This window comes from Temnothorax curvispinosus, unplaced genomic scaffold (assembly GCF_003070985.1).
Source record: "Temnothorax curvispinosus isolate PA1 unplaced genomic scaffold, ASM307098v1 QBEX01003408.1, whole genome shotgun sequence".
NCBI lineage: Eukaryota > Metazoa > Arthropoda > Insecta > Hymenoptera > Formicidae > Temnothorax > Temnothorax curvispinosus.
This window is the reverse complement of record NW_020213188.1, coordinates 937119-958162: the sequence shown is the minus strand read 5'-3', so window position 1 is coordinate 958162 and position 21044 is coordinate 937119. Positions and strand designations below refer to the sequence as shown.

At 41.2% G+C, this 21044-nt stretch overlaps 5 protein-coding genes across 11 annotated transcripts; 2 read left to right on the top strand and 3 right to left on the bottom strand.

Moving 5' to 3' along the window:
- Nucleotides 1-50: 50 nt before the first annotated feature.
- On the bottom strand, nt 51-1544 carry LOC112452522 (ADP-ribosylation factor-related protein 1). Of its 2 annotated transcripts, XM_025012797.1 has the most exons (6): nt 1452-1544; nt 1219-1389; nt 978-1059; nt 566-737; nt 295-419; nt 51-157 (listed from the first exon to the last, which is right to left on the bottom strand). In XM_025012797.1, exons 1-5 carry the CDS (start codon nt 1542-1544, stop codon nt 320-322), a joined length of 618 nt encoding a protein of 205 aa, XP_024868565.1. In that variant the 3' UTR covers nt 51-157; nt 295-319. The 2 variants fall into 2 exon arrangements, with proteins under 2 accessions (XP_024868565.1, XP_024868564.1); XM_025012796.1 differs by lacking the exon at nt 51-157 and having other exon boundaries at nt 182-419.
- A 955-nt stretch (nt 1545-2499) lies between these two features.
- LOC112452510 (lysosome-associated membrane glycoprotein 1-like) lies at nt 2500-6517 on the bottom strand. The gene is made up of 5 exons (XM_025012758.1): nt 6358-6517; nt 4857-5305; nt 4470-4686; nt 4202-4390; nt 2500-4097 (listed from the first exon to the last, which is right to left on the bottom strand). Exons 1-5 carry the CDS (start codon nt 6404-6406, stop codon nt 3958-3960), a joined length of 1044 nt encoding a protein of 347 aa, XP_024868526.1. The 5' UTR covers nt 6407-6517; the 3' UTR covers nt 2500-3957.
- Nucleotides 6518-7026: 509 nt separating this feature from the next.
- Nucleotides 7027-11728, bottom strand: LOC112452509. 2 transcript variants are annotated; one of them, XM_025012757.1, is made up of 6 exons: nt 10045-11728; nt 9154-9444; nt 8945-9053; nt 8244-8591; nt 7842-8163; nt 7027-7767 (listed from the first exon to the last, which is right to left on the bottom strand). In XM_025012757.1, exons 2-6 carry the CDS (start codon nt 9420-9422, stop codon nt 7238-7240), a joined length of 1578 nt encoding a protein of 525 aa, XP_024868525.1. In that variant the 5' UTR covers nt 9423-9444; nt 10045-11728; the 3' UTR covers nt 7027-7237. The 2 variants fall into 2 exon arrangements, with proteins under 2 accessions (XP_024868525.1, XP_024868524.1); XM_025012756.1 differs by lacking the exon at nt 10045-11728 and adding an exon at nt 9536-9956.
- Nucleotides 11728-16065, top strand: LOC112452511 (protein FAM122A). The gene is made up of 5 exons (XM_025012759.1): nt 11728-11837; nt 12729-12789; nt 13092-13483; nt 13640-13783; nt 13970-16065. Exons 1-5 carry the CDS (start codon nt 11728-11730, stop codon nt 14196-14198), a joined length of 936 nt encoding a protein of 311 aa, XP_024868527.1. The 3' UTR covers nt 14199-16065.
- An 834-nt stretch (nt 16066-16899) lies between these two features.
- LOC112452513 (differentially expressed in FDCP 8 homolog) lies at nt 16900-20956 on the top strand. Of its 5 annotated transcripts, none has more exons than XM_025012763.1 (8): nt 16900-17172; nt 17702-17911; nt 17981-18272; nt 18400-18570; nt 18756-18809; nt 19122-19375; nt 19647-19882; nt 20289-20956. In XM_025012763.1, the coding sequence occupies exons 2-8, from the start codon at nt 17702-17704 to the stop codon at nt 20512-20514; spliced, it is 1443 nt and encodes a 480-aa protein (XP_024868531.1). In that variant the 5' UTR covers nt 16900-17172; the 3' UTR covers nt 20515-20956. The 5 variants fall into 5 exon arrangements, with proteins under 5 accessions (XP_024868531.1, XP_024868530.1, XP_024868532.1 ...); XM_025012762.1 differs by having other exon boundaries at nt 17699-17911; XM_025012764.1 differs by having other exon boundaries at nt 16901-17172; nt 17699-17911; nt 19134-19375.
- Nucleotides 20957-21044: the final 88 nt, after the last annotated feature.

Here is a 21044-nt window from a genome sequence, read left to right as displayed (position 1 = left end):
TATCAGGCATTCACACTCACACAGATCCAGATCCTAACGAGATCTGATAGTATCGAATCATTTTGCATTTAATATTTTAAAATATTTTTAAAAAAGGAGTCATAAACATTTTGCATCTATCTCCCGCTCGATTTTAATGAGCATTTCTTTTCCATACCTAAAAGCAGATGAATAATGTATATTCGATTAAAAAAAATTCTTTATTCATAGAAACACTGTACACATGCCTGCACATATGTACAGTGCCGTTAGATCGCAGTATTGTATATATTTATATATTATTATAAATTATACCAAAGAGAATAGGAATGTGTCACAGCTAAGATAAGGAATTGTCGTCCTGATTGCGAGGCGGCCGTATATCACTGTTTCTCTTGACGCAATCCACCAGCCAGTGTATGCCCTCGTCCACTCCATCCCTTTTTCCAAATTACGAACCATTACTTTATATAATTTTAAGAGCGGATAAACACAAAACGCATTAATAGTATCAGCTATCATTCATTTTTTTTTTTGTAATTTTAACATAATATAAATTAGCGAAATAAACCCTAGTTTTACTTACCCATTAAGAGCCGATACAGGCATTACCATGCAATCCCTTCTGCCGATCAAGTGCGCACTTTGATTGAATATCGGTTTCACTTCTCTAACACCCATACAGTCGGGTACGTCCTGCTTATTTGCCAGTACCAACAACGGTACGCCAGTTAGATGTTCGGACGATATCACCTTATCTAAAAGACAAAAAATGTTCAATGCACATATTTTTATCATTTGCGTAATATATGTGCCTCATTAAAATGCAGAAAATGAAAAATTTTAATTTCTCAAGAGTCAAGATATTTTAAACTTAATAATTTTATTAAGGAATACATATTGAAATATTAGAAATGTTTCGTATGCTGTTAGTTTACTTGCTGTCGCGGGCTTGCTCAATTTAATAATGCAAATTATCATTAGAGAACGCGTCTTACCAAAAGTTTCTTTGGAATCTGGTATTCTATCACGGTCGGACGAGTCGACGATGTAAATCACAGCGTGAGATTCCGCATAATACTGCAAATGTAAAACAATACTGTCTAATGTTATCTTGTATGCCATTTATTAGCGCGACGAAAAATATGTATTATATAATTCCACAAGAGTAGAAGAAGAAATACAAGAAGGAAATACACGCCAATATGTGTTAATTTTCTTATATTGTGCACTAATTACTTTGTCCCACAGAGACTGAAGCTCCTCCTGGCCACCGAGATCCCAGAAGTTAAAGGATACTCCAGCGATATCTATCTTGCCGATGTTGAGGCCTACGGTGGTCGTGATCTTGCTCGGATTCATACCCTTGTAATTCTTCGTGAATTTCGTCTTCGCCGCTTCCAGGTAAGTCTATAAATACGCAGTAATTACGGTCCCCGCATCATAACCTCGGAATGTTTCAAGTGTCCTACCGTTTTCCCTGCATTGTCGAGTCCCAGGATCAATATAAAGTATTCGTCCTTTTGCATCAGGTACTTGTACAAACCGTGCAACAACGTGTACATCTCCGTTGCCCGTCGATGTGCTCTCGCTGATACAATTTACATGTTGTATTGTTTACATTTTAGGCCCACAACAGCCCACACTTGTCACGCTTGTGCCATGTTGACCGATCTGGAATCTGGAGCTGCTGGCTGCTGCCATGCCTGCCATGCTACAGTAGTCAGAGAGAAACCTGAAGACAGGCCATAAGGCCGTGGCACATAGAAAAACTAAAGCAGTAAGCAAATCAGCCAATCACAGTCAAGAACTTAAGGCACGGCCCTAAGCGGTAGCGAATCCATATCGTTGATTTCCAAGGCTATTGCACGTAACAAAGTTTAAGTCATGATCGTAAGGCCGTAAGAAAATAGACCACGCACAGTCGATTATACTCCTTGAGCTCGAAGAATAATTAATCGAGTGTGATTAGTGTTACGTGCAATGGCCTTTATATGTATAGAGACTAGTGGTGTCGGAGTGAAATAAAAAATTGGGGAATTTTTTGATAAATTGCTTTTTTTTAGTTATTTTACTTGATTTTAAGGTAGGTTTATTTTGATTTTTGAAAATGATTTAATTGGGGAGAAATTGGGAGATTTAAAAAATTAAATTTTTTGGCTATTTTGAATATAATTTTCAGTGATTTTATGTGTTTTTAAAGGAGACATTTTTGTCCTAATCACAATTTTAACAATCTTGGTAGATTTTGTTGATTTTTGAGCCTTTTTGCTATGAAATTGCCGTAATAACATGAATCTCGTAAATTCAGTTTCTCAGGAGTAAACATGGCGATGAGAGGTATATGCTCTAAATTAAGCAAATCTGTCGTCCAAATCACTTCAGTATTACCTATTATGATTTTTGCAATTCAATTAAATTGCAAATATGTATATCTCGATAAAAGAAAAGCGGAGGAAAGATTGAGAAATTTGGAGTAAACGTAGTCTGGGAAATGTAGTCTAAAACAAATGTCAGAAATATCCTTGAAATATTCCATTTTATTGTTGATAATGTAGGTCTCGCCTAATTGCAATACATGCTCGTAATCCAAAAGTAGTATTTACTACTTTGTTTTATGTACAGCGCTTTATTCAGTTTACTTTAATTTGTTTTTACTTTACTTTTTGCCCTCCACTTTCATCTCACTACTCGTCGTTCAGTCTTGTCATAATATAGTACTTATGAAGCAGCACGGTGCACACGCGAAACTCCTGTTAAATTCTGAAATCCCGTTTACTTTTTTAAATACAAACACCAGATTTCATTACCCTCGCATATCATCTTACATTAGATAAAAACCGGTCGAAACGCCTTCGAACAAAGCAACGACGGCGTAAAAACTGCGAAAATATTTCCTGCATTAAAAATTATTAGTGCTGGCTTCTACAAGCAGTAGCACTTATTCTCTTTTCTTTTCCAAGGATTATCGTTTACGTTAAATCGGACATATCCAAACGTACTTATCAAGGGAACAAAGTGTTTCCAAAATTTTGCACATTATATTAGTTGAGTTACACGTTTTGATGTTACGTTTTATTTTATTTATTATTTCGTTTGACGTAAGCTAATAATTTTTTTACACCTAAAAGATTGCACTATATGTAGTGTCTAATTTAAGCGTTTGGCTTGCGCTTATTCCAAGTGAAGTACAACTTTAACATTAACGGGTGAAGCGCGTGCTTCTTCATACTATTCTGATACACTCACGCACGCACACCTAGGGCTATATAAACAACTGCTATTACTTCACAGTACAGTTTAATAAAAAGAATTCGAGTACGAATGTAACGGAAACACATATCGATATACGTATTAAGTGTGATAAAGGTATATCGTATCGCGGTAATTGAAGTCAGGAAATTATTCCTTAAAAAAAAAAAAAGAAGAGAATAGATAAGGAAAACTTTGCGTTATAACGTATCCCGTCCAAGAAGCTGCGAATTCGGTACACGGGTATTATGGTTTTAACACTATACATATCGATCAGAAATTTTCCTTATTTTCATATTACAATGTTCATGAAAAATCAAATGATCTTCGCTGCTAGTTAAGAGCGAAGCAGCGTAGATCCAGATCTCGCGATTTAACTGTCAATTCATACTTATTAGAGAGTATTTGCCCTTGTAGAACGGAGCACGTTGCTTCGAAATTATCATCCACCCTGTATCGTTTTGAACCGCCTTGCGATACGTATCTTTTTTCTTTTTTATATTGCCGCACGCGGACGCGATAACTTTACAAACGTATAAGCTATATATATATTTTTTTTTCTTAACGTGTGTCACAGCCCTCGTGGCTATAGAACACAAAGTACAACTACATAGATTCTCGATAAGACAATCGATTCCGTTTAGACGGAGAATCGCATAAAAAAATATCAGTTTAACGATTAAAAAAAGGGGGAAAAAGAGGAAGGAAACCTCACGGAAACTCGGCTTACATGCTAAGATAACCGCGGGCCTGACTTCGTCTGCGGCCGACGAGGTATGCGATCAATACGATTACCACCAAGCCCGCCAATGCACAGCCCACAGTTATGGGAACGATGTCGGGCGTGTCGTACGAGCAGTCCTTGGCTGAAACAAAGATAAGATGGACAAATGAGCTTCGTAGGCACCATCTCAAAATAAAAATATATCATGTTACAAGCGATAAGATAAAAAAAAAACCGGACACTCACCTAGGCCAAAAATAGTAGTATTATCACCTCGGAAAGCTTGGAACTGTAATTTGGTTACTTTCAGAAGCCCTACAGTTACGTTATTACCCTCCCGAGTTAAGTCCATCTGCTGTTCCTTGATACATCTATACGAGTTGCTTAATCCAGTTTTGAATTGCGGCGCCACATGTACTACAGTCACCGTCTTATCTGAAGGGGAATAAAAGTTTGTCCTAGAGAAAAATTCAAGATCAAAGTGCAACTTAACTCGCGTAAAATAAACACATACTTGATTTGTCATTCGGGAATTCTTCGGGCGCCAAAGAGATCTCAAAATGATGAAGAGAGTAATATTTTCCCGTCTCATTCTTTACGAAATGAATCGTGAAATTATTATGGGTGGTCTTATTCTGAGAGTCCCACGACAAAGTCAGGTTCTGCTCAGTTTTACCACACTTTCCTGTTCCAGTACTGTTGCTGGGTATGTCCATCGCCTTGTGAATTGTCTGCAAATAAAATTGATAATAACATTTTTTGATCGCAGTACATTTTCATACAAACATAATAATTAAGACTTTATGCGATATAAATTTTTAATACTTATGTCAAATTTTAATAACAATCATATATAATGTTCACACATATAATATCCCACATATAGTTTCTGCGTGCTTACCACGTTATTAGCATTGGTATAAGAAACATTGAATTGCACAGCCATTTGAACGAGAACGCACAACGTGTTGTTCTCTTCAACTTTCCATTTCCCGGTGCTTGGTGGAGGAAGCGGGGTCGTCGGCGCTGGTGTTGTGGGAGCAGCGGTCGTGGTAGGCATAGGCTTTGCAGTTGTAGTTGGAGTTGAAGTTGTAGTTGACTTGGTTGTAGGTGCAGTCGGTGGGTTTGTGGATGAAAACGGTACTGGTGGAACGTTCACTTTTGGTGGTTCGGAAGAACCATTTGTCACATGCTCATCTTTATTCGAAGCTACCAGATTCGGTTTTGTTTCTACACTCGATTCAGGCAGAATAGGCTGAGAGCTTGACTGAGGAGTTGCAGCTGCATTGTTGCCGGCAGGGTTGGTAGGAACACTTGTGTCATTGATAGTGACATTCTTTGGGTCGCCAGCTGTTAAAATTATACACGCATGATTATATTTCCATATCATTCGCAGAGTGATTCATCTTCCTAACGGCTTTCAAGGTCTTATGAATATGAGCCTTCTACGCAAAGAGCTTAAGGAAAATGGTCTGTGTATCTAAAAATAGATCAATATCATATTCTACGTTTTAAAGGCACATCTTTAGTAAGTCTAAAAATATGCAGGAGCTAAATGTCTCAACTATACGATATTAAAAGTTTGTCCGTATATATTAATATCAGTTAAATTAGTTAAATATTCATGTTTTTTTGAACATTTTAATTATTCATGCTGCCAAACATTTCGGACAAATCATGTGGAAAAAAGCTCTGCTAAACAAAGGGGATCAAAGTTCAACAAAAGAAACACAGAGATAAACCTTGGCGTAATTGCGGTAACATTATATACAAATTTGCCGAGTCGAAATTATTTTGAATTCACGTGCTTTAGAGTGATTTAAGAGATAGAGGCGTCGTCGTGACCGATTAGATCTGTGACACATATATTTTTTTGTCCCCCCCAGGCGCGATAATGCTTATCGCGTACTTAACATATAATACATAATCTAGCATCCTCCTACTCGGGACGCGGCGCAATGTCATGTCACGCGTACGTGTGACCGTTTTGTTTCAAAGCGTATATAATCATCCGCGTCGAATCATAGCGGTGGGACGCGGCGACGCGGCCGGCGCGAGGCAAGTGCGGCCGCACTCTAGAGTCACCGTCGTGACAACATCCCCGTTTCGAGGAAGATCCCGACCGTCGACCGTCTTCATCATGGCGCTTCCGGCGATTCCGGAGTGCGCAATTAATCTCCGAAGCGGCCGCGATTGCGACTCCGGGGTCGCGGGATCTCCCTTTTCGTTCCCTCGTCCCCCCCTCGTCGAGGCGAGATCGCGAGGTCAACGGCGACGGGGACGGCGATGACGGAGATCGCCGACATCGCGGACATCGCCGCGCGGCGATACTTGGCGCGGCCCAGCTGTCTGCGTCGCGCGGCGGCTGCGAGATCGCGAGAGCCACGTCGCGGATCCGTTACCTGACACGATCGTCGCGGCCCAGCACAGGAGCAGTAGAGGTCTCAGCATGACGTCGAGAGTTCGGGGAAGTCGTGTCGCGACACTACGATGCGATGCGTTCGTGCAAGCCGATCAGCGCGGTCCAGGAAAATGAGGAGACCATGGAGGGCCGAGGGATCGTGTGCCCGCTCTGCTGCCATCTGTCCCGACCTCTCGACCGCGCGGCATCCGCGGTAGGTGGGGCTGAGGACGACGACGGCGGCACGTTCGAATCCCAGGCTCGACAATGCCACGTAGAACCGATTTATTTGCAAAACAATCGAAATGACGAACCATCCATAGATTCACACTATCCGCAGTTCGCAACACGAACTTGGAAATGCTTGAAAGTATCGCGGAATGTAACGCGTACAGCTTTGTCCATTTCACAGTTTCGCAATTAAAGTTATGGGACTAGAGCTCGTGAAGTAAAAAAATCATATTTATTTTTAAATAATTAAAGCCAAAATCTTTATAAATCTCACGCGAAGAACATTTGACAAGCTACCAAAGAGCTGCATGAAAATTAGTTGGCGCACAGTAAAAATATTAGTCGTTTCTTTTGCATGTTACAAGATAGCGAAACTGAGAATTCAATAGAATGTTTCAGTGTGAATTGAGAAAAAGAAAAAATTAATATCGTAACAAAATCAGTAATAAAATTGGTATTTCTATACAATTATACATGTTATCCATCGCATATCTTATTTTGTGCTTCCAACAAGAGTAACATTTCGTCATTTCAATAACCGACCAATATCTGTGTATATACAACCGATGTCCGTTATATTTACAGAAAGTGAATTTCGTTAAACAATACAAGACATTATTTACAATCACTTTAGACCAGAGTCAGGGAGTTTAGGGCACAAAGATGTAGTGGGATACATCGTTGGTGTCTTCCATTACTTTGGATTGAAGCAGCTTGATCTCGAGTCTCAGCTTCTCCCTCTCCATCTCCTGCTTCTTTATTTCGTTCGAGTAACAATTAATTTGCAGCTTCAGCTTGTCCTTCTTCAGTTTCAGCATCTCAGTCTCGTGATACAGCTTCCCCTTCTCGGCGCGTAACACCGCAAGTTGCTCTTGAAGCAGTTGATGGCTCGTTTCGTCAGACAGTACAGCTTCAGCTGTCTCCACGTCCGGCTTTGTCAAGGCCGGCTTGGTTTCCACATTCGTCTCGCTCTCGGGTCCGCTTTCCGGTTCCGTTTCCACACAAGTACCCTCCTTCACGATCCAAATTCTCGAATCTGTTTCTTGGAAACTACCGGATGACTTTGGTGATTGTTCAAGCATCAAAGAGTCGGTTTGCGATTTGTGATTGGGCGAGGTGGACGTTTCCTTCGTGATTTTCTCGATAGTAGTGGTGGAGGTAATCGTTTCTATATCTAGAACTGATGTACGTAGTCTTATTTTATGATCTCTACATGTGCAATAAAATTACTAATTATTATAAAAATTAAGTTACCACGTTGCTTCGGCGATTGGCTGTCGTCTACCGCGTTTGACAAGTGATTGTTGCAGTAGCTGTTGAATTCTCTCTCGTCGACAAACACCGACCCGTCGGCGTTGACGATAGACTCGACTATCACCGACGGATCGCCGTTCTCCATTACCAGCTCGCCTACTATTTCTCCGTCGGTCGCTATTATGTTGCCTTCATTATTCGTTGTCAATAATTCGCCCTCGTTCGTATCGATCTCATCGACCACCTCTTCCTGCGTCAGTTGACCGCTGTAAGAATCTTCGCCGTCGTTTCCCTCGCTCACTTCTAACTCGGGCGACAGTCCCTAAGAATATCCCGAGAAAATTCTTTCATTATATACTACAGCATTTATACACAAAGAAAATGAGTACAAATATGTCTTACGTCTTGACCCCAGGCAGATTCTTGCTCTTTCTTCATTCTTTTTATGGTCTGCGCCATTTCGTCCTCAGATTCGGAATACATTTTTCTACTACCACCCCTGGCCTGCATCTTTTCGATATTACGAATTTTCTCAAACAATTGATACGCTCGTTCTGGTGTGATATCTTTTTTCTGTTTATTAGCTGCTGCTATGTTAAACAAGTCTTTGGACCGCAGTACCTTATTGGTGCGTACGCGCACGTACTCTTTCAATCGCTTACGATCAATATGCAACTGCATGAGATCTTGTACCTCTTGCTTAATTTCACCGCAGAGCTTTCTCTCCTGAGGAAGTCTCTTGAATAGATCCTATTTCACAAAATACCATTTTGACCTTCCTATACCCGCGCATTGGTCTGTCAGACCGACGATATACGTTTGCCTTGTTTTCCATTTAAAAAAAAAAACAAGGCAAACGTATATCGTCGGTCTGACAGACCAATGCGTGGGTATAGGAAGGTTAATCTAGTGTATTATCTAGTACATTATATGTTAAAACGTGTAATTCAAATATTTAAGTTCTTGACTCAAAAACGAAATAGAAAATTCTATTCTATTCTACATTCTCGATTTATTTCTGCATGTAGAATAATGTTTCTCTTAATTCCATCGTAATGGGACATTCTGTACACAATATAGCGAAGCAAATTATTAAACTGTACCTCTGAGATTTCGTGATTGTGTTCATTATTGACACTGGTCACTTCCAGCTTTGTACCATCTTTAGACGCCCTGACCATAATGTGAGCAGGACAATTTGTCCGTATGGATCTGTATAACACATGTAATAATGTAGAAATAAAAAATAGGTCGTATTGAAGCTAGGCAAACGTTAATATGCGTTGTTCAAGGAAAACGATTGGAGACTAACTGAGATTGTCTTCTGCCAGCGCCACGTGGGAGAAACTTTTGGCCACCGTAGATACACGCATATTTAACAGAATAATACTTCAATCGCTCGCTGATCGGTCGTGCAGTTTTCATATGAGCCCCACTCACGGTTCTACTGTCTCGTCTCCAGTAATGCACCAGGGTATGTTTCGAGACTCTGTCCAACTTGTGCTCTAGCTCCTCGTAGCTGTCAAACATCTCTCCCAGGCGGAAGGACACGTCGTCGTTGTCCCCAACGCTCACGTCCATCGTAAAAACAGCGGCTAACAATCTGCGCAACAATCAGAGAGAGAAATTAGCTGGTTGTTGATCCTGAATAGAGATCCGCGATTTTTCTTCTGTCGACGCAAGTGGAATTTTACCGTCGTCATCGTAACCCGCGATCCGCCCGCCTCGAGAGACCGACTTGGATTTCTTTAACGAATCTAGCTTAGGTTCTTAGCCAGGAGGTTCGCGATACCAAGGTCAGAATGGAGATTAGCACGACGGATGCGAACCGGCGAGAGACGCGACCGTGACGAAAGTATCGTCGTCGTCGTCGTCGCTCGATCGACCGAGGCTCGACTCGACGACGATCGAGCAAGGTACGGGCGTCAGCGTCAGCATCGTTCACCGGGAGAAGCCGGGGGTGTCGGGACTCGGACGAGGCGCGGTGAGGTTATATTATGCCTGGCGTGTTGATTGGCGTGGCAGAAGCCACACGTCGGGAACCGTGAACACAGACAGACCGAGATCTCTCGGCGGGGAACCGGGCGAGCAGGCGACCGGGCCTTCCCGGGTTTCCGGCGGATCTGTCGCGGCGCGACGTGCTGCGATCGCGACGGCGACGGCGACGGCGATTCGTCGAGAGGGTCGTGAGAAGGATACGTACCGCGACGATCACGTTGCCATATTTTCAGAGCAGTTGGAGCGAGACGAGCGGGCATCCGAGATTTTTTCCCGAAGGTCGAGGTCTGAGACGAATCCTCCGAAAATGTCGCGAACGGGGGTCGGGGACGCTTCTTGGATGTCGCGCGACGTACGTCTTTTGAACCTCCGCCTCCGCGTCGTCGGAGCGTCGGAGCCTCGTGTTGGCTTGCGTGCGTTCGCGAGCGGAGGGATGCTTTCGGAACACGCGCGATGCAATCTGCGAAATCGTCGTTATCGTCCGCCGCATCGCGGACAATAATCTTACGAATTAATTGCGGCGCGATATTATGTTGCCTGGAAACATTTCGGGAAGACGAAATGTAAGGTGTTTGCAAAATCCCGGCAAGGTTGCGACCAAATTGCGATAAAAGTTTAAAAATGCAATTGAGGTAATCTTTACGGACTATATTAGGTACATCGCGATGTATGCGCATCGTAGGGCGTAGGGAGACAAAAGGAAGAATTATATCAAGGTTGTGACGATATTATTACAGTCTCACGGGCTGTGGCCGTAATATTAGAAGAAATACGAGTTGATCGTAAGATATTCCAACAAGATTGCGACTAGGCTGACTAGAGAACGTTGTAAAGATATTACAATAAAGTAGTTACAAAACACAGTAGAAAAGGTCGTAAAAAATGTTTTGCAATTAATTGTTAAACGCCAACTTCGCGCGTGTCTCGCGAGGAAGCTATATGAATTTCTGATCTAGGCACCCGTTCGCGAGAGAAATAGTCATTGGAAACGCGCCTCGGGTGGTAACGTTTGGGATATTTATTTATGGATCCCGATCGGAATTGTTTAGCTATTTCCTACATTTCTATCGTGTTTTCCAGAGAAAATGGAATAATTCCGAACCGAACGAAAAGTTCCAAGCCCCGCGCCCATCGGGGCTGCGGGCCCCGTCGCGTTCTGCGGACGGGAGCCAAAAGGCGAGTGGTCGATAACGTCGCATCGCCGCACGCGCCTTGCGGCTTGCACAAACACAACAGCGTCCAGCCTATGATATCGACGGCAGCATCGGCAGCAGCAGCAGCAGCAGCAGCAGGCGCAGTAGCAGCAGCATCAAGATTCCGCGAGAGTCGAAGCAAGTCGAAGACTCGCCCGTGCCGCCCCGTGCCGCCCCGTGCCCACTGCCCATGTTCGCCTAGCTCGTTCTCGTCTTCTCCATCTCGTTCAGCTCGACTCAGCTTCGCTAGGGGCCTGGTTCCAAGAACCCTGGTTCTACCTATCGCTCTGTCACCGTGCCTGTTCCGAGCGTTCGCTCGTCCCCTGGGGGTACGGGCCAGTACGGCTGAGTACGGGCGCCGCGCCGCGTTAATCGTCTCGAGAAGGGCTCGTCGGCCTGCCGGACGCGCGTGGCTTCCTCGTCGGTGGGGTGAACACTTCGATGCTCGCGTCGGCCACGGCAGCCGACGGAGACGACGTACGTGCCCGGGATCGTGAACCCCGTGCGAGGAACTCTGCGAGAACTCGCGCGACGAATCCGGGAACGTCGAGGCTCGACGACGGCAGCGACGGGGACGACGTTCTCGGATAATCTCGGACTCCACCTGATCTCCTCTATGTGCCATCTCCGCGCGGACGCCGCACGATCACCTTTTGGGGACACACCTGGGACCGCCGCGCGCCGCCCCGACAATCATGGACGTTGATTGTCCGATCGTTAGCCTGAAGCGATCTAGCAGCGCGCCGATGATTAACGAGATCAGCGCGACCATGTCCATTACCACGCCGTCGACATCGTCATCGAGGTACGTCTGCGATGGTTTTTCCCCCCCCTCTTTGTTACATCTCGGAGCATGACCCGTTCGTGACCTGAGTCCGCCTCCAGGTCCAGCACAACAACGTGACAATCAATTGTGATTTGTATTGAGACCCAGCGAGGTCTGCTGCAGTCGCAGTCCGAGTAATGATTTTTATCACCGAGGTAGTTACTCGCAGTTCCTAAGAGCGGATAATCTAAGTACTGTCCGCTCCGACTGCTGACGATTTTGTAAAAGTAGCAGCGTTGCACGGAGTGTCGAATACTTTGAGAGATTAGTACTTTTTTTACATCTTGAGTCTAGTATTGTAAGAAGACTGTCACGTCTTAAATATGTTTGATATTATAAACATTTCCATTATACTATATATATATATATTTAAATTTACATTATCATATATATATGTATATATAAATGTATAAATTTCTATTGGAACATTCCACTGGAAGCTTTAATTGAATTTTATAGAAATTTGAAGCTATTTTATAAAAAATAAGAACATTACACTAATATTCTTATAATCTTATTTTGAGGACTTTTACAAGTAGAAATATAAGAAAAATTACATCGTTGAAATATATAGGTAATTATTGAAAATAAATTGTAATTGTTTTAAATTGGTAACATGGTTGAAAGATACCTATTCTATTAGCTGTAATTAATAACTTTAATATGACGCTCTTTTTATTCACGCTGCAGATATATGATTCGTGTAGTATTTGTTATAAATTAATGAAGATTTGAATTCTGAGTTTGCTTTCAAGTTAAACGATTTGTTGAGAGAACCTTTGATGATAAGTTTATTAAAAATGTTTTCTAACAATGTTTGCAACTGTGCAAACTGAACCTGTTTCTAAACACTTATTTTTTCACTTGCAGGGATGCTGTGTCCTATAATGTATTTGCTAATTCAGCTCGCCTACGACGCTTTAGTACCAGTGTAAGATCATGTTACTTGTTTACTCTCTTACTTTTCAATATTTATTGCTCAACTCAGCAATGATTAAATATCATGCTTCCTTTGCTACTCCAATAACATAATCCAAAATGTAACAGTTATTTTTGGTTTTAATAATTAAATAAAAAATTAAATCTGTCTTATAATTGATCAGAAAAAATTTAATTAGTTAAATAAAAATAAATTTGATCAGTCAACATTTTATTTCGCAATGTTATAGTTATCCGACAGATGATTCGACAATGATGTTGTTTTATCTCTATCCTACCTTTTTTTACTTTTAGAGCCCTGGTAATGTTCCTAGATTAACACCACGCGTGAGTCAGTTAAGACAGGAGGAATGCGTGGACGTCGCTGGTCGGGAAGCGGCACACGAGAAAGAAATTCACAGTGCCATGCAGATATCGCAATCATGGGAGGACCTCACTTTGGAGGCGGAAGGATTGTCGTTCAAGGATTCGGAATCTCCCACGCAGCAGTTTAACAAAATGGAACGGTCAACAAAGAAGCCGTTAGATCCTTTAAGTTTGAATCTGTCTATCACCGGCTCGCCACTGTGTTCTTCACCTTCCCCCACGAGATCTGGATTTAATCAAAGACAGTGTTACTCTCCCGGTATTCACATCTGGAAGAATAATCTATCTCCTAGTCCTACGAGAAAAGCGTTTGCCACAAGGTAAAACTTATTTGGAACACTATAAATTTATTTCGTTCAAAGTTATTACCGAAAAATTGTGTACGGGTATACTTAAAAAGAAAAAGATTAACTATTATAAGTTATATAATTTTTTTTCATGTTTATTATTCTATGTTAATATTTCATGAATTACAGGCGCAGTTTGAGTCCTATCGCGATAAGGCCAAGCTGTTTAGGGCCAGTCAAAAGAAAATTCGAACTAGACGAGGCTGGAATGGACCACAACTTGCAACCGCCTGCGAAACGCACTTCTGGTTTATTGACGTCAGTTGTATCCAGGTATATTTTTATAACAATGTTCCGTGTATTTTAAATTGAACTTAGACATGACTAAATTACCGGAGTAATAATCTTCTAGGTATAAAATAAATGACAATTATATGTGTAATATGTGTATTTCTATAATATAATTGTATCTTTGTATGATTTTATAGTATAATTTATAACTCAATAATTTCTCCGCAGATTGGATGCGCTGTCTAGCCCACTTCCAGGAACTATTAGTTCCGTGGGCACGCCCGAATCGTTATCAAGCGCGGATTCGCCTAGTTTCTCCTTCCGGCCGGTGGACAGTCCGTCGCCAGTTCGCGTAGGCCCAAATAGCGATAGCGATTCTCTATCGGACGCAAGCAATCAAAGCAAATCAATGGATCAAGTCCGTGCTGATCAGATCAGTCAGGACAATCACAGATGAACGCGAGAGATCGCCGGACACGCGAGAGTTTGGAGATTCGACGTGTCACATTGATCCTTCTCGGCATATCGATGTAAGAGAGAAGGTACTTGTGTCTTACACCGAATCCAAAAGTCGCGAGCATATCCTTCTCGTCGGTCTTGTCGTTCGTTGAACAAAGGACAGTCGTGCGGTGTACGAATTGCTTGGAACTTTAGTGCAAGTGCGACAAAACGTTTAAAAGAGAGGCACCTCTAAATATGCGTCTCTGATACTTTTCAATGTACGAATAAGCGTAGCGCCAACAGTGTTCTCTCCCCTTAATTATTCTAACCACACATATCGGCGGAAGACGCTTTACATGCTTTCGTAATCGTTCCGTTGGATTTATTCCGGAATGAAGTATTGTCCCCTCCGACTGGAATGATTTCTTTCCCGTTTTTCTTTCTTTACGTAGCTATATACAATGATTCTGTATGTATCGATTAATGTATACATGATTAATGCCTTCTTCCCCGCTCTATTTATCCCACCCACTCTATTCAACGATCCTTGTTATCTATTTTTAATGTTTGATAAGTGATGTTTTGGGCATTGGGTAACTCTCTATCCAGTGACTTCTAACGTGCGTAATTTATAATCGAAATTATTTGTTATATAGACAATCAAGGTTGCGTTTAATCGCGTGAATTCCGCAATGATGTATAGACACGATTTAATCATGTCTTTAATATTTTTTTTCATTATTATATTATTTTCACATCGATATATCGATGGGTCTTGAGTTTTCATCTTAATGAGAAGTTCGCGTTGACGCAATCTAAATCTCTAGGCTCGTATTCTTGGTGTAACAGTCAGCGTTAAATAGAAGAGAAGATTCTCAAGTTTTTTCTTAGAAAAAATATGTTTAAGGTGATGATGATTGTATAACGCAAGAGTAATGTGTCCGAAAAGCGGGGTAAAAATATTCGAATCTCTTAAACATGCTTCTGAGTCATTTTTAGGGAAACGGTGAGAATATGTCGCGTATCCTCACACTCAAAGATCAAAGGTGTCTCTGATCTTCTATGCGAGGAGGAAAATCCGCAAATATTGCCTGTTTTCCCCCAGCTTTCGACACTGTCAGTTTGCCAGGAAAAAAAGAAACGTATTTGTGTGGCCAGGTGAAACTCTAGTACCAACGTGTATCGAGCATTAGTAATGTATGTACATATACGCAAAAATGCCGCTATAAATCATAAGATAACGATCTTGTCCTACGTATAAATAATAATAATAATATATAGACGCGTTTGTTCTAGATTTCTCCGAATAATATCGTACAAATGGCTCTATTTCTCTCTCTGACGCTTTATTTATAAATAATGACGTCACGTAGACTCCGCCGGATCTTCCCTTTACTTAAACCAAAGCATAAGTATTAAGTTCAAGCTCATCCTACATTTAATAACTCCCATTGTCCTTTCTTCTGCTTACGTTTTCGTCGGCTTGCGCGAAATCGATCGAGCTCGTCTTTACGTTTCCAACGAAACGCATCTCTCTAAAATCTACGCGACACGTTACGAAATGTGTGATGTTCGGGACAAATGCGGAGCATTCCGAGCGATCTCGATCGAGCGTTACCTTTGGAATAATATACGTTTTGTATAAATATATATAAATAGAAAAACACACATGTATATTTACATATATATATCTATATGAAGTATCAGGTTTCAGAAGGGAGAGAGAAAGAGAGTAACTCGATTGTGACGATGCTACGAGAATCTGACTGTGCCAGAAAATATTATTAGTAATATGCGCAGAAAGGATTGTTTAGATCTTGTATGCGTTTTAGCATGTATCTTTCGAACTTCCGCTCGCCTGTTAATAAACTGATGATAGATCATTGTCATATTTCATTTTGCGCGACGTGCGTTGAGAGATCTTTATTAAAATGTCCGCGAGGACGTTGATAAAATAATCAACGATGCAAATCGTTTCAGTCGATTCACGGAAGATCTTAGCACCGTTTCTGGTATCGCGAAGTGCGGATAGATCGTTGCTTAGGCTGCGTATCTTTAACAGGAGATCGACGATCCGCAAAAACGTACGTCGAGTACCGTCTTTTGTATATGCCAACCATTCTCCATAGATTTTAGCAATCGGGCGTAGCAGTTTTCTAGAAAGTGGATCTTTCCGAAACGCGCGTATGCTTCCCACGTCTTAAAGATTGAAACCGATATCGCGCTAGGCGGGTATTAAAAACGAAACCGTTTTTCCCCGTACACGTATTTCAGATTTACGATTATGCTTTTTGAGAAGCTTCTCATCGCTTAAAACCCGACATTCATATCGGCAACGATCCTCTTTTGATTTTGACTATTCGGGAATCGGTAGAATTTAAAAATTATTCATACCATCCGCGTAGTGCGCGAACGAGAAAACGTTGGATAATAAATAATAATACTTGTCAACTACAAGTGCGCTGCAAATCTTATGCAAAATCTCTCGTGCGTTTTTGTAAGGAAGATTTTGTAGAAAAAGGAAAACGAATTTGTTTAAAATAAACAATTTCGATTCGCCGGAATTCTGCAATAGAATTTCACGGATTCTAGCCGGATTGATGATTGATCGAGTCTGTTTTTGTTGCAGGAACAGCGCGAACGGCTTTTGGACAAAAAATATATTACATATATATATATATATATATATATGTATTTCTCTCTTTGTCGCGCGCACGCGTTCTGCCAGGCGACCTGTCAAACTACGCGCACGGATCAGCTGATTTCAGAACGCATCCGCACGGACACGGGGAAAGGCCAGGCGAGACCCGGAAAACATCGCGCATAACCTAAACTCTCCGTCGAGATGAGATGAGAAAAGGGCTTTTGTCCGCGTCTGTCCACCGTTGACTCGATATTTATTGAATCTCGCGCATAATGAACAGCGATAATTAGACGTATTGCGTACATTTGGCTTATGCAGTTTCGTTCAAAGAGCGCGAACGAAAGTGGTACGTATACTCTTTTCAATTTCCTTTTCGTCACTTCTTTCTCGTTATTTGTTCCGAAGCTAAGTCGAGACGTTTTTTTGCGGGAGAGATGCGCGGAAAACGTTGCGAAGACAATGACACAACGCGATTTAGCGCATTTTCAGTTCTCATCTTCTAGCTTCTCGATAAGCGCTCAGCTCCTTTGAGCGATATTTTGAATTGTATACATATGACACGTGTTTTCCTCTCAACACGCAAGATCTCGAAACTTTTAAAATTCATCTGAACGTCACTATTGGAGTACTTTCTAATCGAGAACGTTGATGCAATATCGCACTATTTTTTTTCTCATGGGCCGACTGGTCAAAACTTTTGGTTTAAGGGGTAAGTAGAGCCAGTAGAGGTAGAGGGCAAGTTAAATTATCTCGCAGAACGCTTATCGAGACCAAATATAAACATTGCGATAGCTCGTGGAGCTTTATTTTCGTAAGGAAATGTGACACACATCTTTATCTAATTCCTTCTCGGTATTTATTATTTTGTGCAGAAGATGGTAGACATAAAGAGCAATCCTCCCATCGTTGGAGAGAATGACTCGCATTACGAGTCGAGGATACGAGCGAACAGTTCTGGCACGGGAACGTCGACACCGTCGTCCTCCTCCGACTACATGACGGGAGAGGCAGATGACAGCTCTGACAGCAAGGGAACCATACCGTTCAGCTTGAAATCGGTGGAGAACATGCTCTCATTATCTAAGGTATAAAATAACAATGTCTCATTGCAGACGAATACTAGAGGAATTAATCAGAATCACTGTCTTATCTAGGACGCTTCTCAGGAGGATCTTCAAGAAATGGTACGCAAGTGCAAAGTGATGGTGCTGGAGAGCGCCGAGTGCTCGGACGAACGTAAATGGCTCGTTCGACGGCTGATCGAGTTGCGTTTGCGCGTGCAAGAGTTGCGCGAGACCTCGGACGAGAATCTCTTCGAGACACGCGTGATCCTCGGCCATCATTTCGTGCCGCAGAAGTACTACATCACCACATCAAGTCCGGTTTATTGTGACCACTGCAGCGGTGCGATCTGGACGATGCTGCAGTCGTGGTACACGTGCAACGGTAAATGTTAAAATTTAGCTTTGGACCGATTAACGCATATCGTCATGATTAATTCGCATAAGTTCCAGTCAGTTTAATCGGTATTCGTGATCGCTGCTGCATGACGATACGTGTGTTATTTCTTCAGATTGCAAATTCAGCTGCCACTGGAAGTGTCTGAACAATGTGTGTCGCGTGTGCGTGCACGTGGTCGCCAGTGAAGCCGGTGGGTACACGCATACGAAGGATATTTGTCCGGAGCAAGGTCTTTCGAAGCAGGGCTACCGATGTGCGGAATGTAAAGTGCGAATAACGTTCAGTAAGTATTTGACGGATTAGATTAAATTACAGGGTGTCTTGTTAATCGTGAGTAGAGTAGATAAAATGGACGGATCGCTCGCTTGTCACGTTCGTTTTGTGTCGGCTCATTATTCCGTTCTTCGATAACTGCGTGCTAAAATATTCCATAAGATAATGATAATGAATATGTTGTCCTCCTGCAAGCTTTCTCGAAAGGATTATCGCTATCTTGCTTCGGCAGTTCTTTTAAGAATTCAGGTATTTAACACTGTTATATATTAATAACTATGAAGCGCCATGTTGTTACCTCAATAAACTTCTTATATCTCTATTTCTATTTATTACGTCAACTTTGTTACGTGTAACTGCATTAGGATACTTTGAGATACTTTGGGGTGTTTTACAATTTACAGAGATTTTTTGTGTCTTCTTAAAAAATTTGGATATAGAATTTATAAGAATTTTTGATTAGATTGACAATATATAGAATATTTATATTTTCCACAAATAGTGTATATCTCTATTAAATCACGATATTTTTAATTATATACAATTTGATAATCAAGACAGTTATGCTTCTAGAATCGGCGTGGATAGAGCCTCGACTTTGCGACTACAGCGGTCTATATTACTGTCAAAGATGTCATTGGAACACAGCTATGGTCATTCCAGCGAGAGTGATCAGAAACTGGGATATGGAGCCGCGTCTGGTGTCCCGCGCCGCAGCGCAGCTTCTGATGCTCCTGGAGGATCGTTCCGTATTGCCGCTGGAAGAATTAAATCCGAAACTCTTTACCCTGGTTCCGGATTTATCGCTTGTAAAGGTGACTATCAATTATAATTGAAACTGATGTCAAAGTAATAAAATCAATTTAAGAATCATTAGTTATAAGTTATAAGGTGTACATCGTAAATTAAACATATTTTTTAAAAATGAAATTTGAATAAATTTAAATTACATTTTTTTATCACGATGTATGTATATCAGTTTCTTCTTTGTTAAATGTGGCAAAATTTAATACGCGCATTTAACTAAATAATTGATAATATTATTTAGGTAGACACACACAGAGATGCATAACTATTAAATTTTAGCGGATGCGAGAGGAAATGCAGATGATGAAGAGGTACTTGGTTCTGTGCGTGGAAGCTTGCACTCAAGGATTACCGTGGAAGATTGGATTGCGGACACACATGATCGAGAATTCAGGTAATTATTCCATCAAGGACCTTATCGATCTTCAGAGTGGCCTTCTCCTGGACGAGCTTCGTGTCGCGTACGATACGATGCACGCGCACATCACGCAGCAATGCGAGCTCTGCAAGGCAAGGTAAATATTTAAATGGGAAAACGAGTTTCTCACTCGTTCTCTCAATATTCACTTAAATAACTCACTTTTTATGTCGAATTCATACATCAAGATCTTCATTCATTATCATTGTTTTTTGAACTTAATACATGTAGAATTGTGTGTATAGAATTTCTTATACATTTTAATGAATGTAATGCTTGGATATCTCAAGACTTTCAATAATTCCAATTAGAGTTAAATCTAATTTCTATATATTTTTCTGATTTTTATACAGTTTAGTACTTGTATCAAATTTTGTATACGATATATTTATAAATCTCTTTTTGATAATTTTAATTTTCATTATACTTACTGTCTATGCTTCTTCACCAATACCACAGAGGATATTTACTTTTGCTAATAAATTATATATGTGCATTTTTAGGGGACACCTATGCGAGATATGCGGTAACGATGAAGTCATTTATCCATGGGATGCGAGCTCGGTTATCTGTCAGCAATGCTCGGCAGTACATCATCGCGTTTGTTGGGCCAAACGCAATCATTGTTGTCCACGGTGCGCACGTCTGCAAAAACGTCGCGCTCTACAAGGGCAAACGGCGCAGGATGGCGAAGACTGTGATACGGACGATACTGCGAAGGACTCCTAAACGAAAGTGCAAAAGTGCGAAAAGCGAGCACGTGTGGTAAAATATTCATACAACCGTATAACAATTTTTGTACCTGTTATCTTTTTAAGCGGATTCACTCGATTGTAGGCTGTAATTTTTATATATCACTATATATGTTAAAGGTTGTAGCGTTTCTCTAATTACGAATTTATAAATATATTATTGAATTTTTTTTTGTAACGCGTGGTCTAATCAGTGATTATATAGGTGATATACGTATATTAACCACATTTTTTAAATAATTGTGCAAACTTTGTCCCGTAATGTACAAAATAACACAAGCGTAGATGTCGCGAATGTAAATGACATACTCATTCATTAAACGCTGCGGGTTAACGATTAATTGTGATGTTACTTTTACGTTTTAAAAGAATGTTTATTAATAAATCATTTGCCACATTTTACATGTAATATTACTCTATATGGCAATTATGGATAAATAGAAAAAAGAAGGCAAGCAAATGTGATCTACGGAAAATTTGCTCATTGTCAATGCACATCAATAATTT

Coding starts and splice junctions, on each gene's coding strand:
- LOC112452522 (XM_025012797.1), bottom strand. CDS start 1,544: ATGTACACGTTGTTGCACGGTTTGTACAAGTACCTGATGCAAAAGGAC. Junction 1,390..1,451: donor TCGACAATGCAGGGAAAACG/GTAGGACACTTG, acceptor GCGTATTTATAG/ACTTACCTGGAAGCGGCGAA. Junction 738..977: donor AGATTCCAAAGAAACTTTTG/GTAAGACGCGTT, acceptor TTTGTCTTTTAG/ATAAGGTGATATCGTCCGAA.
- LOC112452510 (XM_025012758.1), bottom strand. CDS start 6,406: ATGCTGAGACCTCTACTGCTCCTGTGCTGGGCCGCGACGATCGTGTCA. Junction 4,391..4,469: donor ATTCCCGAATGACAAATCAA/GTATGTGTTTAT, acceptor ATTCCCCTTCAG/ATAAGACGGTGACTGTAGTA. Junction 4,098..4,201: donor TACTACTATTTTTGGCCTAG/GTGAGTGTCCGG, acceptor TCTTTGTTTCAG/CCAAGGACTGCTCGTACGAC.
- LOC112452509 (XM_025012757.1), bottom strand. CDS start 9,422: ATGGACGTGAGCGTTGGGGACAACGACGACGTGTCCTTCCGCCTGGGA. Junction 8,592..8,944: donor ACAATCACGAAATCTCAGAG/GTACAGTTTAAT, acceptor TTTGTGAAATAG/GATCTATTCAAGAGACTTCC. Junction 8,164..8,243: donor AATCTGCCTGGGGTCAAGAC/GTAAGACATATT, acceptor GGATATTCTTAG/GGACTGTCGCCCGAGTTAGA.
- LOC112452511 (XM_025012759.1), top strand. CDS start 11,728: ATGGACGTTGATTGTCCGATCGTTAGCCTGAAGCGATCTAGCAGCGCG. Junction 13,484..13,639: donor AGAAAAGCGTTTGCCACAAG/GTAAAACTTATT, acceptor CATGAATTACAG/GCGCAGTTTGAGTCCTATCG. Junction 13,784..13,969: donor TTGACGTCAGTTGTATCCAG/GTATATTTTTAT, acceptor ATTTCTCCGCAG/ATTGGATGCGCTGTCTAGCC.
- LOC112452513 (XM_025012763.1), top strand. CDS start 17,702: ATGGTAGACATAAAGAGCAATCCTCCCATCGTTGGAGAGAATGACTCG. Junction 17,912..17,980: donor ACATGCTCTCATTATCTAAG/GTATAAAATAAC, acceptor TGTCTTATCTAG/GACGCTTCTCAGGAGGATCT. Junction 19,376..19,646: donor CGGATTTATCGCTTGTAAAG/GTGACTATCAAT, acceptor ATTAAATTTTAG/CGGATGCGAGAGGAAATGCA.